Source organism: Pholcus phalangioides, unplaced genomic scaffold (assembly GCF_987345545.1).
Source record: "Pholcus phalangioides strain wild (caught in Gottingen) unplaced genomic scaffold, Ppha-v1.0 ptg000003l_1, whole genome shotgun sequence".
Lineage (NCBI taxonomy): Eukaryota > Metazoa > Arthropoda > Arachnida > Araneae > Pholcidae > Pholcus > Pholcus phalangioides.
This window is the reverse complement of record NW_028301596.1, coordinates 41,089,903-41,103,200: the sequence shown is the minus strand read 5'-3', so window position 1 is coordinate 41,103,200 and position 13,298 is coordinate 41,089,903. Positions and strand designations below refer to the sequence as shown.

Genomic DNA, 13,298 nt, shown 5'->3' with positions numbered 1-13,298 from the left:
GTGAGAAATGACGTGAATCTCCGCTGTTCATGCCTGGATAACGAAGCGGGGATGAAGATGAAGTTTGAAAAGAAAATTTTCTTTCCTTCGTGGGGGGCATCCAACCAAAAAAAACCTCTCACTGTTCGGGTGAGTGCTCTACCATTAAGCTACAGAGGACAGATATTTTCTTCCCTTAGAGCACAGTTTCCAAAACTATTTGTTACATCGCCCCCCCTTCTTCAGAAATTTTTCTCTCATCGCCCCCCCCCCCCCTCCAACTCAAGCAAACTCATATGATCCTATGTTACACTCGTAGCCTCTTTCGCCCCCCGCTCCCGGACCATTTCATCGCCAAAAAGTGGGTTATAATGCCCACTATGAGAAACACTGCTTTAGAGTTTATACAGGAACGCTGAAAAGGATTGTGCATGAAGAGTATCCTAGCTCAGCTAATAGCTCTGAGGCCGTGCACATATTGAGGCGACCACGAATAGTATTGTTTTGTTCTGCCCCGCGCATACTGGAAGAACGAGACAAAGAAAAGGAAAGAGGCCACTCAACAAGGTCCAAGAGTCGAGAAAACATGTTTGCTTTCACCTCGATCTGCTGATTTTCACTATCTATGCCGACTGATCCGTTCCTCCGTTTTTTTCTTTCCCAACTTCTGCCGATAGATCATTACACCCTTACATTTCAGAATTCTTCCGTCCATTTTCTCTACCCTATTCCTCCTCTTTTTACTATGTGCGGACATCTTTTCATCTCCATGCCTTTTTTCCCTTTCTGGTCGCAATTCTTGCAACTCGCACCTCTTCGCTCCACTATGAACACAGCCAAAAGGACCTTATTCTCCAGGTGGCGACTTATAGAGAGAACGATGTCACTCTCTCCGCTGTTATTACGTATTCGCTACGGGAAGAAAATATCTGTCCTCTGTGATGGAATATGGGCTGGATCGCTTTGGTTCATTAGAATGCGGACTAACGATGATCATGTATAGATGTCTTCCGTAACTAAGAGCGCTCGTCCGGACTGTTGATGGTTCCATTTCCCACACGATTCCCCAGCAGCGAATGTGGATTTTCTTTCCCAACTGCATCTTTACCTCCGCTTGGTTATCCAAGTTTTCGTACGTCGTATCTAGTATAGTATTTAATATTAGTTTGTAGATTTAGAGAAATATATATTTAATACACGTAGTTAGATCTTAGATAACATCCACTCATAGATTTTTTTTTTAGAATTGAGTGTAGTAGTCACTATTAGAAATTATAAACTATAGAATACTAGCACATTGATTTTGGGTATCAATTTTTTAGTATGCATTGTATATCAGCACATAATTTGATATTTATGCTTGACATTTGCGACATGTTCCATTTATTTTGGTAGGTCATTTTCAAAACGTGGACAAGCACTGATACTATGAACAACTTGTTTGTCAATTGCATTTTTATTTTTTTTCCCTTGCTTTTTTTTTGTCAATTTAATGGCAGACAAGATATTTTCAAATTGTCTCTGCTTTGCTAGAGCATGAGTGGCACTCTCAAAGCAAACTCTTTAGATGAAACATTACTGCAGCTTGATGTTGCAGTCAAGAAATCTTTTTTTTATTTTTTTTTATCACCCCCCTCCCCCAAATTATTATCAAACCTTCCTTTTGGTTACTTAATGCCAAGAGAAAGCAATGTTTTGCAACACTGATTGAAAACTGAGCATGTGGAAAACATGTGCTTTTTAAAAATATTGGAGATCTCAGAACTGAAACATGTGGTAAAGTGAAAATAATTTTCAATTATGTATTTCCTCACAAAAAAAAGCAGCCAACAAAGAACACTTGCCTTCTTTTTTCCAGAATAAATCTAATTCGTGAATTTATAGGTCTCATGCCTTCATGGTTTCAGATTTTCTCCAGGAGTTTGAAACTTTATTAGCTAATACAAAAAACTGTAATTAATTATTATTGGTGTTATTAACATAAATATACTTGATCAAATCAATACTAACCATCATGTTGCCGCTGTGGTGGTCGAGTGGTTATAGTGCCGGACTCGTGATGCGAGGATCCGGGTTCGAACCCCACAGTGGTGGTCGGCTGAAGTTGGTTTTCTGTGGTTCCCAACTTCAAGGCGCAAATGCGAGCCGATCTCCCCGTTAAAAAGTCTCGCCACAGAGAGCAACAGTCCTACAACGATAAATCATTCAACCATAACACTTCACTCATAGTTAGTAAAACTGGGGGCAGACGACAGCACTACACATAACAAGCATTACACAGAAACAAACTTTACGTCAGGTTGCACTACACGTACACGCACATTCCCGCATGTAACGATTCGTTGGGGGGTTCCGCGGGGGGGGGTGTGCATGTGTGGTGTAGCAGTAGTAGGTAGGGGATCCATGATGTTCTTAAGTCAGCCACCTCGTTGGGCAATTGGCCTGTTGTGGCGTTGTATTTGTATAATACAGTAAATGCTAATTTATATTCATTTAAAAAAAATTATATAGTTTATATTTTTAGAGATCGTGATCGTTAAGCATTATACAGAGCACCAAGCTCAAGAACCCCGCTCTCCTTCACCTTGGAGAAAAAAAATATGGCAGAAGATAATTATTGACTCCATCATAAAAATATTTCTACATACGCCCATGAATATTCTAATTTTGAAATTTATTTTTTTATGTAATTTAATCATTTGAAGTTAAATGTGAAGTATTATTTATACAATTTAGATACGGACAATACGGTTATAATACGGTCTTAGAGCATTTGTAAGAGCGATTACTGTACAAAAATTGATTCAGGCAATAAAATTTATGAGATAGGACACAAAAATTTATTAATGAAGCCGTTCTATTGTTAGTACGAATTCTCTGTCATTAGCAACTTCTAACTGGATAATAACTGCGATCGGAACGTTGTTCTAGGACAGTGATTGGCAAACTTTTTCAGGAGCGGCAGAACAAAAAAGAAAAATTTTGGCGGCCAGACATACTCGGACATTGATTCATAATTAGAAAGTTTATACTTAAAAGTGAAGTGCCGCAGATTCTTCGGCAGGCAGGATAGAAACTCTAAGCTGGCCGTAGTTTGCCCATCCCTATTACAGGAAATCGAAACGTCAATAGTCTGTTTCAGCAACAAGCTTCTGATTCTTTAATAGACAAGCTTGCACACAAAAACCATGCGTTACCTGAAGCGATGCAATAAGTGGCGCTTCTGTCGGTAAGATTCTGTACTAACAACAGAGCAGCTCCGATAGACACTTTGTGGCATGGCTCACTACCAGAACTATTTTTTTAACACCAAGCCCCTTTAATCTATATTGATTTTTTAAATCCGTCACGATGTCCTGTAATTATTTATTGAATGCTTAATTGACCATAGAAATAATTACCAGGATAATTCGGATTTTTTTTCCCACGTTAATCCAGATATATCTATAATAATTCAATACTTTGATTAAAAAGATCAATTGCAATCAGCTACTCTGTTATTAGAACAATTATATTATGCTATTAACATAGTTTAGCTGATGTTATAGCATTATAGCATGTTTAGCTGATAACAATTATCTATATGTTATCAGCTATATAACATATAGATATGTTATATAGCTGAAATATTTACTTTCACCCATACACACTCTTTAGAAAACACATGTAATTTACTATATTTTAAAGAACTTATATTATATAAATATTCTTACGAAATCTTTTCGTACGACACAAACTACACCCAAGATCTATGATTACAAGAAAGAGTTTATCAAATTTATCGGTAATCACAAATCTCACACGGAGATGGACTAGATCTGCAAACCTGATATGAAGTTCCCGAATGTTATAAAGTGTTCCTGAATGATTTCTATGCATGATTATGTGTTGAGACAAATATACTATCGAATACTTAAAACCGAAGATGATCAATCCAGAAAAATATTTACGCACATATTTTTATATTTTGTTATATATATATTCATATACATGGAAAAAGTAGATTTTAATAAAGCATTTTGCACTGCTGCATTTCAATTCTTGTTTTCTGTGTTTTAATTTGTTTAAGTTTCTACCCAGTTCGTAAGTAAAATTATAACCTAATCAAGAATATTCCCAAATTCGAGAAAAATTGAAGGACAAAAAAATTGCAGAGTAGTGAATAGTTCAGATATGGTTGCTATAGATATTCAAACGAGACCCGTGTTTGAGGCCAAAAACTGATTTTTTATGAGGTCTACAATTGATTGTTTGAGGTCAACCTGACCTATACAAATACAAAGGCCACACACAACAAGCGAAATGCCAGCTGTAGAGGGGAGTTAAGGTCTGACTTGACGTCTGTTTGGGATCAAAAATTTACTTGTTGACTCGAATTCGAAAATTTATTTGTTTAAAATAATGTTCAGCCAATAAGCATTTACTATCTACTAAGAATTCAAATTTGAGACATAATTTCGTTCATCAGTAATTTTGTTGAGGCAAGAAGTAGCATTATTAGGGTGTGGAGCGAACTTTAATTAAGGTTGGTCTTACAAATTAACGTCAATTTTTGTACTGAATTCGTATTATTCGAATGTTGAATCAAGTCATAAATCAACAACTAGAATGGAATTCTATAAAAAAAAGCATAAATCTGCAATATCTGATTCCAATCTAAACGTCTTCATTATATGCAATGTAGACAAGAACCTGAATAACCTAATACCAATCTCTACACTTAAAACCTTAGTTTCCTATTGAATACAAAAAACAAATCCAAAACAAAAAATCCAATTGATAGGTCAGAAAATAAACAATGCACAAATAATTAAAGTAAATCTTACATCGCAATTGAAAAAAAAAAAGACGACATATTTCAATCAAAAGTAACACACGCACAATGATACTTATTCCGAATTTATACTTCGATCAAACTAAAGATCAGATTGAATTGAAAAATTCATCGACATTTTTGTTCATCGAGCATCACGTGAGCGTGACTATAGATAAATAAATCAATTATGGGTACAATAAGTAAATATGATGGAGATATCACATATATAGGTTACTTAGAATTAGGAAAAGTATTTATATGCTATTTATACGCAATATTTATGGATTCGTATCGTAATTATTACGAATATTATATGATGGGCGTATCCCATATTTTACATTCGTGAGTTCGGCATTTAAATATTATATAAATATGTTAATTTTATTACTTAGAAAAAAAATCCAGACCTACATTCAATTATGTTAACGAGTAACGTGCATATAAGCACTTTAGTACTTCAATAAAAACATATTGATGAGCTGATTCTAATTGTGTGTGGTATACCACTGCCATTTCAAAATATGATTTATGATGACTTGATTCTATTCTATTTTCCCCACAGAGATTTGCCGAAACAACGAGAAATTCTACGAATGCAAACCGACGTGTATGAACACTTGCGATAACTATCAAGATAAGAAGCCTTACTGCCCCAAGGTCTGCTTGCCTGGATGTGACTGCAAGCCCGGATTCGTGAGGAATAATTACGACGAATGCGTAAGGCCCGACGAATGTGTCGAAGAAGAATACGATGATGGCAAAATTTGCAGGCGGGCGAGCTAAATGGACGAACTCTTAATATCATGTGTGGAAACGCGTATTATTTGTAATATTTTATCCTGATTACGTTATTAAACTGCATTTATTTCAATATATTTCTTGTATGTTATCATTTGTAATTACGTGTGAATCACTCACAGATAATTCTTGTTCAAGTTATGACTTCGTCTTGTTCTATGGTATGGTTGCAAAGTGAAAACTGGTCGACCAACAATTAAAATTTATATCATGAAAAAATTAGAGTAAAATGCTTAGATTTGTGTTTTTAATTTACATTAAAATTTTTCTATGACTCAACGGCGTATCTCGGACCCCTATCAATGGAAAAAAACGAGTTTTCAAGTAGCTAATTTTTACTCCCTCTACTGCTAAAACTCTGCATTGATCTCCTGAACACACAAAATAGGGTAATAGTCCCCATACAACAGACAATTTTTTGCTATGGAACCTAGGGTCGTATTCTTAATAATTGGTTTGGAAAAATGGAAGAGTTCACGTTTAGGTTGACGAGACAGAAACATTGTTTGGCTTTCACCATTTTCGAATAAAATCTACTAGACATCTTCTCGGCCATCTTAAAATGTGATGTACGAATGACACACCCGTGAACTTCCTGAATGATCCCGTCTCGAGAATCATTGTTGGTAAGTATAATATTAACTCCTTTTATAGAAGTTACTATGACTTCGCGAAGTGTTCAGTTTAACTATTCCCTATGTGAAACTATAGTGATCTGCGTATACTTCAGTGCAGTTTTTCATGCTATCTGTATGGATTGTGACCCTGGGGGTGAACTATCTCTGCGGTCCTTAGCTGAAAAAAAAGTAGTTGAGCGCCCGATTCGTCCTTAGCTGTCCGATAGTTCGACTTTTCGACACTATCTCTAAGCTAAGTATTTTTTTAGTAGTTACTTAGGGCAGCAGCTAAGGACTGCCTAACGCTAGTCGTTAAGCGTTAGTTCACGGCGGTCATCTTGGTTGGGAAGAAATTTCGCCACTAGCCGCTAGCTCACGCTATCGTATTTAGCGATAAAATATGATTTTTTTTTCAATGAATTAGACAATTTTATTCAAGAAAAATGACCGATAAAATATCGTTTATTTGTTTGGTATCTTCAAAGTTGAGAAGTGCTTCATCGTTATATCCTCCAAAACCTGCTGCTGTGATACAAGTGTATGTTGACATCGGCGAATGAAGTCGCGACGAAGTGCTAGCACGTTCATACTAAGGTAAGAATTTTTTTTTTTTTTGCTATCGAACTATATAGGAAGAGTTTTTAAAGGTATTCTTAATATTTTTTTTTGCCCGCTACTAAATGGGTTGTTTAAAAATATAAATGGCCATAGTGTCACGCAATTGATGGGCAGTGGATCCCACTTGGTGATGCTGAGAAATATCAAATAGCTCATGCCTATTTTGGATTGCATTACACATATTTACATGGCTAATTAAATATAAATATGCAATCACTATAATATCAAATTAAAGTTTCACATTCTATGTATTGTGCTATATTTAAATTTTTTAATGAAAATTTGTGTGTACATATAAATTGAGAATGTGTGTTAGGGATCATTCATGTATTACGTCAGCATCGAGGGGGGGGAGGGGTTTCGGATATAATGACGCCATCAACCACCCCTTTTTGAAGATATGAAATATTCTAAGCTGCTGACGAAATTTTGCTGACGGGGGGGGGGGGTCAGTTTTTTGCTGACAAGGGGGAGAGGGGGTCAAAAATGGCTGAAAATCTGCTTACGTAATGCTTGAATGGCCCCTCAATAAATAATTTTGAATATTATTGATGCATTGCATCGATGACTATGCTATATATTCGGTTATAAATAAGCAAATCGCAAATTTGTGTTTTATATCAATTCCCCCGTTAACGCATAAAGTAACTTATAAGCTGCAGCTACAATTGATTCATAATTAAATATTGCACCTTATTCACAAAACCTTGAATTATTTTATGTGCGATAAGTAATATTAAAATTTAAATAAAGCGTGGTAAATTTGTAGTAATGTTAAGCAATAGTTTTTCTTGCTCGTAATATTGAAGTATTTGCTTGCACTAACAGACAATTGCACATTTATAAGAATTATTAATATTTTTAATTAAAAATTATCATTTTAAAATTTAGTTGCTCCAAAAAAGAATTTATAGTGCATTGTTTCAATGAAGTTATTTGAAAGCAACAACGCAACTTGAATTCATTGTTAGATATGTCTGTTTACAGTGGTATACAGGCCGTCCTGTAAGTGCTAGCATGGACTTTATCTCATCGACTGTTCATCGTTGAGGTATGATTCCAGTTTAAAAAATACGAAAAAACTACTCTGTTCAAAAACTACCCTGTACATTGCAATCATACCTCTACGACGGACGGTTGATAAGATAGGGCCCGTGCTAGCACTTACAGGACACCCTGTACAATAACATTGGTACCTTAACAATCTGACAGGAATGAAATATTTTCATTCGTTATATTTGGATTCATTAAAAGCTGCATTCACTTTAATAGGTTTTAAATTAGGATTTGTTACTGACGATGATCCTTAAAAATAAATCAGGCAAGGAAATTTGAAAGCCGTACCTCCCTTCTCTAAATGGTTCCGGTCTATCGTCGAAGAGGTAATCCACCATACTTTTACTTCCAAAGAGATTACAGCGTCGAATAAAATTTTTAATACCCAACAATGCATTTAAGTGAGCGTAACGCATATTGTGGGTCCAGGTGCTGCCATCTAACTACTTAAATAAAAACGAGATACTGATTCATAATCGAAGTTATGAAAGAGTGGGTTTGTGACGAAATAAATTAAATACTATGATTGGATATCGAAACGAAATATAATTTTTCAGTCCTTGACTGGAAAATAGAGGGGGGAAAATTTATATTTGAATACACTGAATGCACAAATTTGGCCTCTTTAAAAAATTTTCACGAAGTATGTCCTAAGATAAATAAAAAATTTCTCAAAGTTGATCCAAAAATTGAAATAAAATATGAAACAGCTTATTAATAGTTTCAGAACATGTCGTCATAATTTTGAATGCTTTTTGCATATATGTAAATTTCATATTTGTGGTTAGTATTATTAGTAGTAGTTGGGTTTTTTGACTGAAATGAATTCATAAATTTAGGAGCAGTTAATGAGAAACAGAATCTTTTAAAACAGATGGTTTTTTCTTCGGCACTTCAAAATCATGTTTGAATCTCGCTGCTGTTCTATTTTTTTTTACTCTGAAGCCAATTTTTCGTCGCATAGTTTATCGTTCGGTAAATATATAATTGTCTGATGTCTAGTGTGTGACAGTTAATTTTTCTATCGTTTCCATTATAGGCTTGTGTTAGCATATTTCTTACTTGTTGTATGTGTTACTTAGTTGCATGATATTACATGCTCCATCCCACGCACACAAACCATAAGTTATAATTGAGAAAACCCACGCTTGTAAAAGACATCTTTCAAAAAACCTCCCCTATAAAATACTTGAGCTTGTACAAAAGAACTGTGCAAAATCGATTTTTTTTGTTATTTTATCGCAATGAATGTCATCATTTCAAGTCATCCTGTATTGTTACCCCTAAGTATTCGTATTCATACACTCTTTGGATTCCTTGGCAGGTGCAGTTTTGTTGTGTTTGAGGATGACAGATATGAATTTTAATGGGGATTTCTGTGTCTGAATTTTAGCCGCTCGTTTTAATAATCTGATATTTGGTCTTTTGCACGTTCAATTCAAGTTTGTTTGCAACCATCCACTGATTAATAAGTCTCAGATCATCCTATGTCTCTGTTATTAAAGTTGTTATGTCGTCATCCTCTATGTACAGAGCTGTGTAATCGGCAAATTAAATTAATTGACCATTTAGTTTCAGTTTACGGAAGTCGTTTATGTAAATGAGAAATAATGTGGGACCCAAACAGATCCCTGGGGGACCCCTTTTTGAACCTGGGGGTAACTACTCGTTTTCCGACTTATAACTACTGCTTGTTGTCTGTCAAAGTAATATATTTTGAATCATTCCAATATTCGTCCTCGTATACCAGTTCTATGTAATTTTTCTGTTAATAGTCAAATTCACATTATCAAAGGCTTTTTAGTTGATATATTTACACTTTATTTACAACGGATAATATTTACATAATACGAACGGGGATGCTGGTAGAGGAAAATGTGGCCCGTGCATGATGAGACGCAGACACGCGCGTCGGTGAGTGAGACAACATCAACCATCAACAAACCGAGCCAGACGCCTTTGACCCCCGATTTCTGTTGTGATGCCACCAGCAGAAAATAGACTAATAATTATACAAGCTGGGAAGATACGCCAGCGCCATCGTGTGGACAGCACTACAGTACCCCCCTCGCAGTCCGAAGGACGAGGACAGAAGAGAAAGAATTAAAGTTTAAAAGTCACGTGCTTCGATGAACGTAGACGGTTTTTCCAAATATTTTTGCAGGTCGTTGTCTTTTTTAGCATGCTTTTCGGAACGACGGAGCAAGTTTTTGGCACGGATACATCTATGTTTTTGTTGGTTGGCTGAGGCACACTGCCGGTGAGCAGAAAGGCAGGTTTTAACCTGTCGACCGATACCATGGAAGGTTTTCCTTTTATGAGAAGGCAAAATGTCTTCTCACCACGTTTCAGCACTTCGTACGGTCCGTTGTAAGTGGGGACGAGAGCTCGTTTTACTGTGTCTGACCGCAGGAAGACGTGGGTGGTGTTCTTCAGTTCCGAATGTATGTACAGTCTCTTTTCACCATGCGCCGTTGCAGGAGTTGGTTGTAGCTGCTGCATCTGGTCTCTTAGAATGGAGACAAATTCTGTGGGACACGGTATGCTGTTACTACTGTTGGTGATTAGATCGCCAGGCAGTCTGAGCTCTGTGCCGTATACGAGTTGTGCTGGTGTGGCTTTGAGGTCTTCTTTGTAGCAGGATCGTAGCCCTAACAGGACTGTTGGAAGTGTGTTCACCCAGTTCATGTTTGACCTAGCTATCAGAGCTGCTTTCAGTTGTCGATGAACTCTTTCTATCATCCCGTTAGCTTGAGGATGGTAAGGTGTCGTCCTGATGTGTTGAATGCCAAGGAGTTTGGTGAGTTCGTGAAAGATGAAGCTTTCGAACTGTCGACCTTGGTCTGTTGTTATTTTCTCTGGGGTTCCGAAACGACTGATCCAACCAGAATAGAATGTTGAAGCAACAGTGGCTGCTGTCATGTCCTTCATCGGTAAAACTTCGATCCAACGGCTGAATCGGTCGATGCAGGTGAGGCAATATGTGTAATCTTGGGATGACGGAAGTGGACGGAAACGAGCGTCTGGCATTTCTATTTTTCCTGGAGCGGAAACAGTATGTTTGTGCACCTTTGACTTTTGGCAAGGCACACAACATCGAGTCCAGGTGGTGCAGTCTTTCCGAATTGAAGGCCATACAAAGCGATCGCAGACAAGACGTGTTGTTGCTTTGATGCCTGGGTGGCATAGATTGTGAAGAACATCGAAAACGTGTCTTCGAAGAGTATTCGGTATATATGGACGTACTCGATTGCAGGATGTGTCACACCAGAGTGGTTTGTCTATACCAACTAAATTGCAGATGTTGAGTTTTAAAGAGGAGGAATGCTTGAGAGAGTCAAGTTCACTGTCGGTCGCTTGAGCTGCTGCGATCTTGGAATAGTCTATTGATGGAGGGCATGCAATGGCTTGTATTCTAGAAAGAGCATCAGAGACTAGGTTCTGTACGCCTGATACGTGACGTATGTCGGTGGTATGCTGTCCGATGAAGTCAAGATGTCGTGTTTGTCTGGGAGATGTCTTGTGGGGCTTTTGACGAAATGCAAATGTCAAGGGTTTATGGTCGGTGTAGAGGATGAAATGTTTCCCTTCGATCATGTGTTGAAACTGCTTCACTGCCGCATATGCTGCTAATAGCTCTCTGTCGTAAGCGCTATAATTCATCTCAGCTTTGATAAGCTTCCTGGAGTAGAAAGCGAGAGGTTGCCAGTGCGAGTTGACAAGCTGTTGTAGGCAAGCACCGATTGCTGTATTGGATGCATCTACCATGATAGAGAGTTCGGCCGATAGATGTGGAAAAGCAAGAAGGGTTGCAGAAATGAGTTTTTTCTTGCAATCTACGAAAGCTTGATTTGATGTTTCCGTCCACTCAATCTTCGCGTTGCTTTTGGCTTTTTCTTGAAGATATAAACATAGTGGAGCTTGTGTTTCTGCTAACCCAGGAAGGAATCTCCGATAAAAATTCAACATTCCTAGAAAACGTCGAAGTTCTTGGATGGTTGCCGGTCTTGGGAAATCTTTTATCGCCTTCACTTTATCATGAAGAGGAGAAATTACTTTTGATGATATCCTGTGTCCGAGAAATGTGACTTCATCTTGGAAGAATTTGCACTTCAGAGAGTTGATCTTTAGACCATGTTCGGCCAGTCGTTTAAAAACTATGTCCAGGTGCTGTTTATGCTGTTCAGAGTTCGCTGATGCGATGAGGATGTCATCTATGTATCCCGCTGAAAAACTGAGACCAGCCAACACTTGGTCGATGTACCTCTGAAATGTCTGGGCGGCATTGCAAAGTCCGTAGGGCATGAAAGGAAATTCATAAAGCCCGAAAGGCGTGATGACGGCAGTCTTGGGCACGTCAGCTTCTGCCACTGGAATTTGTTGATACGCCGAGACGAGGTCGATGGTCGAGTATATTGCAGTCCCATGAAGCATGTGGGTTAGGTCATGGATATGAGGAATGGGATATCTGTCTGGTGTGGTGATCTTATTTAGCTGACGGTAATCACCGCAGATACGCCACGCACCATTAGGTTTCTTGACCATATGAATTGGACTGGCCCATGCACTGTTTGATGGCCGACATAATCCTTGTTTTTGCATGTCCAGAAATTGCTTTTTTGCGCAAGATAACTTTTCTGGAGAGAGACGGCGAGCTTTAGCAAAAATTGGCCTACCTGTTGTCTCGATGATATGCTCACAGCATGGTTTGGAGTTCAGCGAAGATTTGCTGAGCAGGCTTTGATAAGTTGAGTCACCGTCGAAAAGTTTGATTGAGTGCACTTCTGACTTCTTTAGTTGACAGTTTGCAGTAAGTTTAGTCCTCATGTCGAGGAGGCATCGTCGTCGTAAGTCCGGAAGCAAATTGAAGTTATACAAGAAATCGGCTCCAAGAATCGGTTTCGGTACCGCGGCCAAGAGGAAAGTCCACCGGAAGACTCTGCTGAGTTGAAAATCTAAAGTGACTGTTCGCTCACCATAGACGTTTATTGGAGACGAATTTGCAGCGGAAAGTTGGAGAAGTGGTTGACGTTTGTCAGTGCTGCATGCTGGGAGTATTGAAACGTCAGATCCAGTGTCTACAAGGAATGAAATGTTGGTGCTTCGATCGGCTACGAATAAGCGACGAGATGTCGTTGGCAGGGAGCATGTCGCTACTACTCTCCGCCTTCGTCGTTTTTTGTAAACCTGCATGGTGAAGTGCACCTTCTGGCTTGATTGCCAAATGTCTTATGGTACCAACAAAATTGCCTATCCGGCAACGTAGGTGGTGATGTTGATCTCTTTGAACGGAAAAAACGCGAGCGCGAAACACTACGGGAACGCACACGCAAAACTGTTTTCAGTTCGCGGCGTAGTTGGGCAATCTCTTCTTGGAGTTGTGCGATCGTGTCCGACTGTTGACTTTTGTTCAC

General features: G+C 38.1%; 1 protein-coding gene across 1 annotated transcript in view; it reads left to right on the top strand.

The window, feature by feature from the left end:
- LOC149088613 (uncharacterized) overlaps nucleotides 1-13,298 on the top strand; it is a 92,916-nt gene that overhangs the window by 33,464 nt on the left and 46,154 nt on the right. The window contains exon 12 of the mRNA XM_089252131.1: nucleotides 5,358-5,576. Coding sequence (XP_089108257.1) covers nucleotides 5,358-5,576 — 219 coding nt within the window. The remainder of the gene's footprint in view (nucleotides 1-5,357; nucleotides 5,577-13,298) is intronic.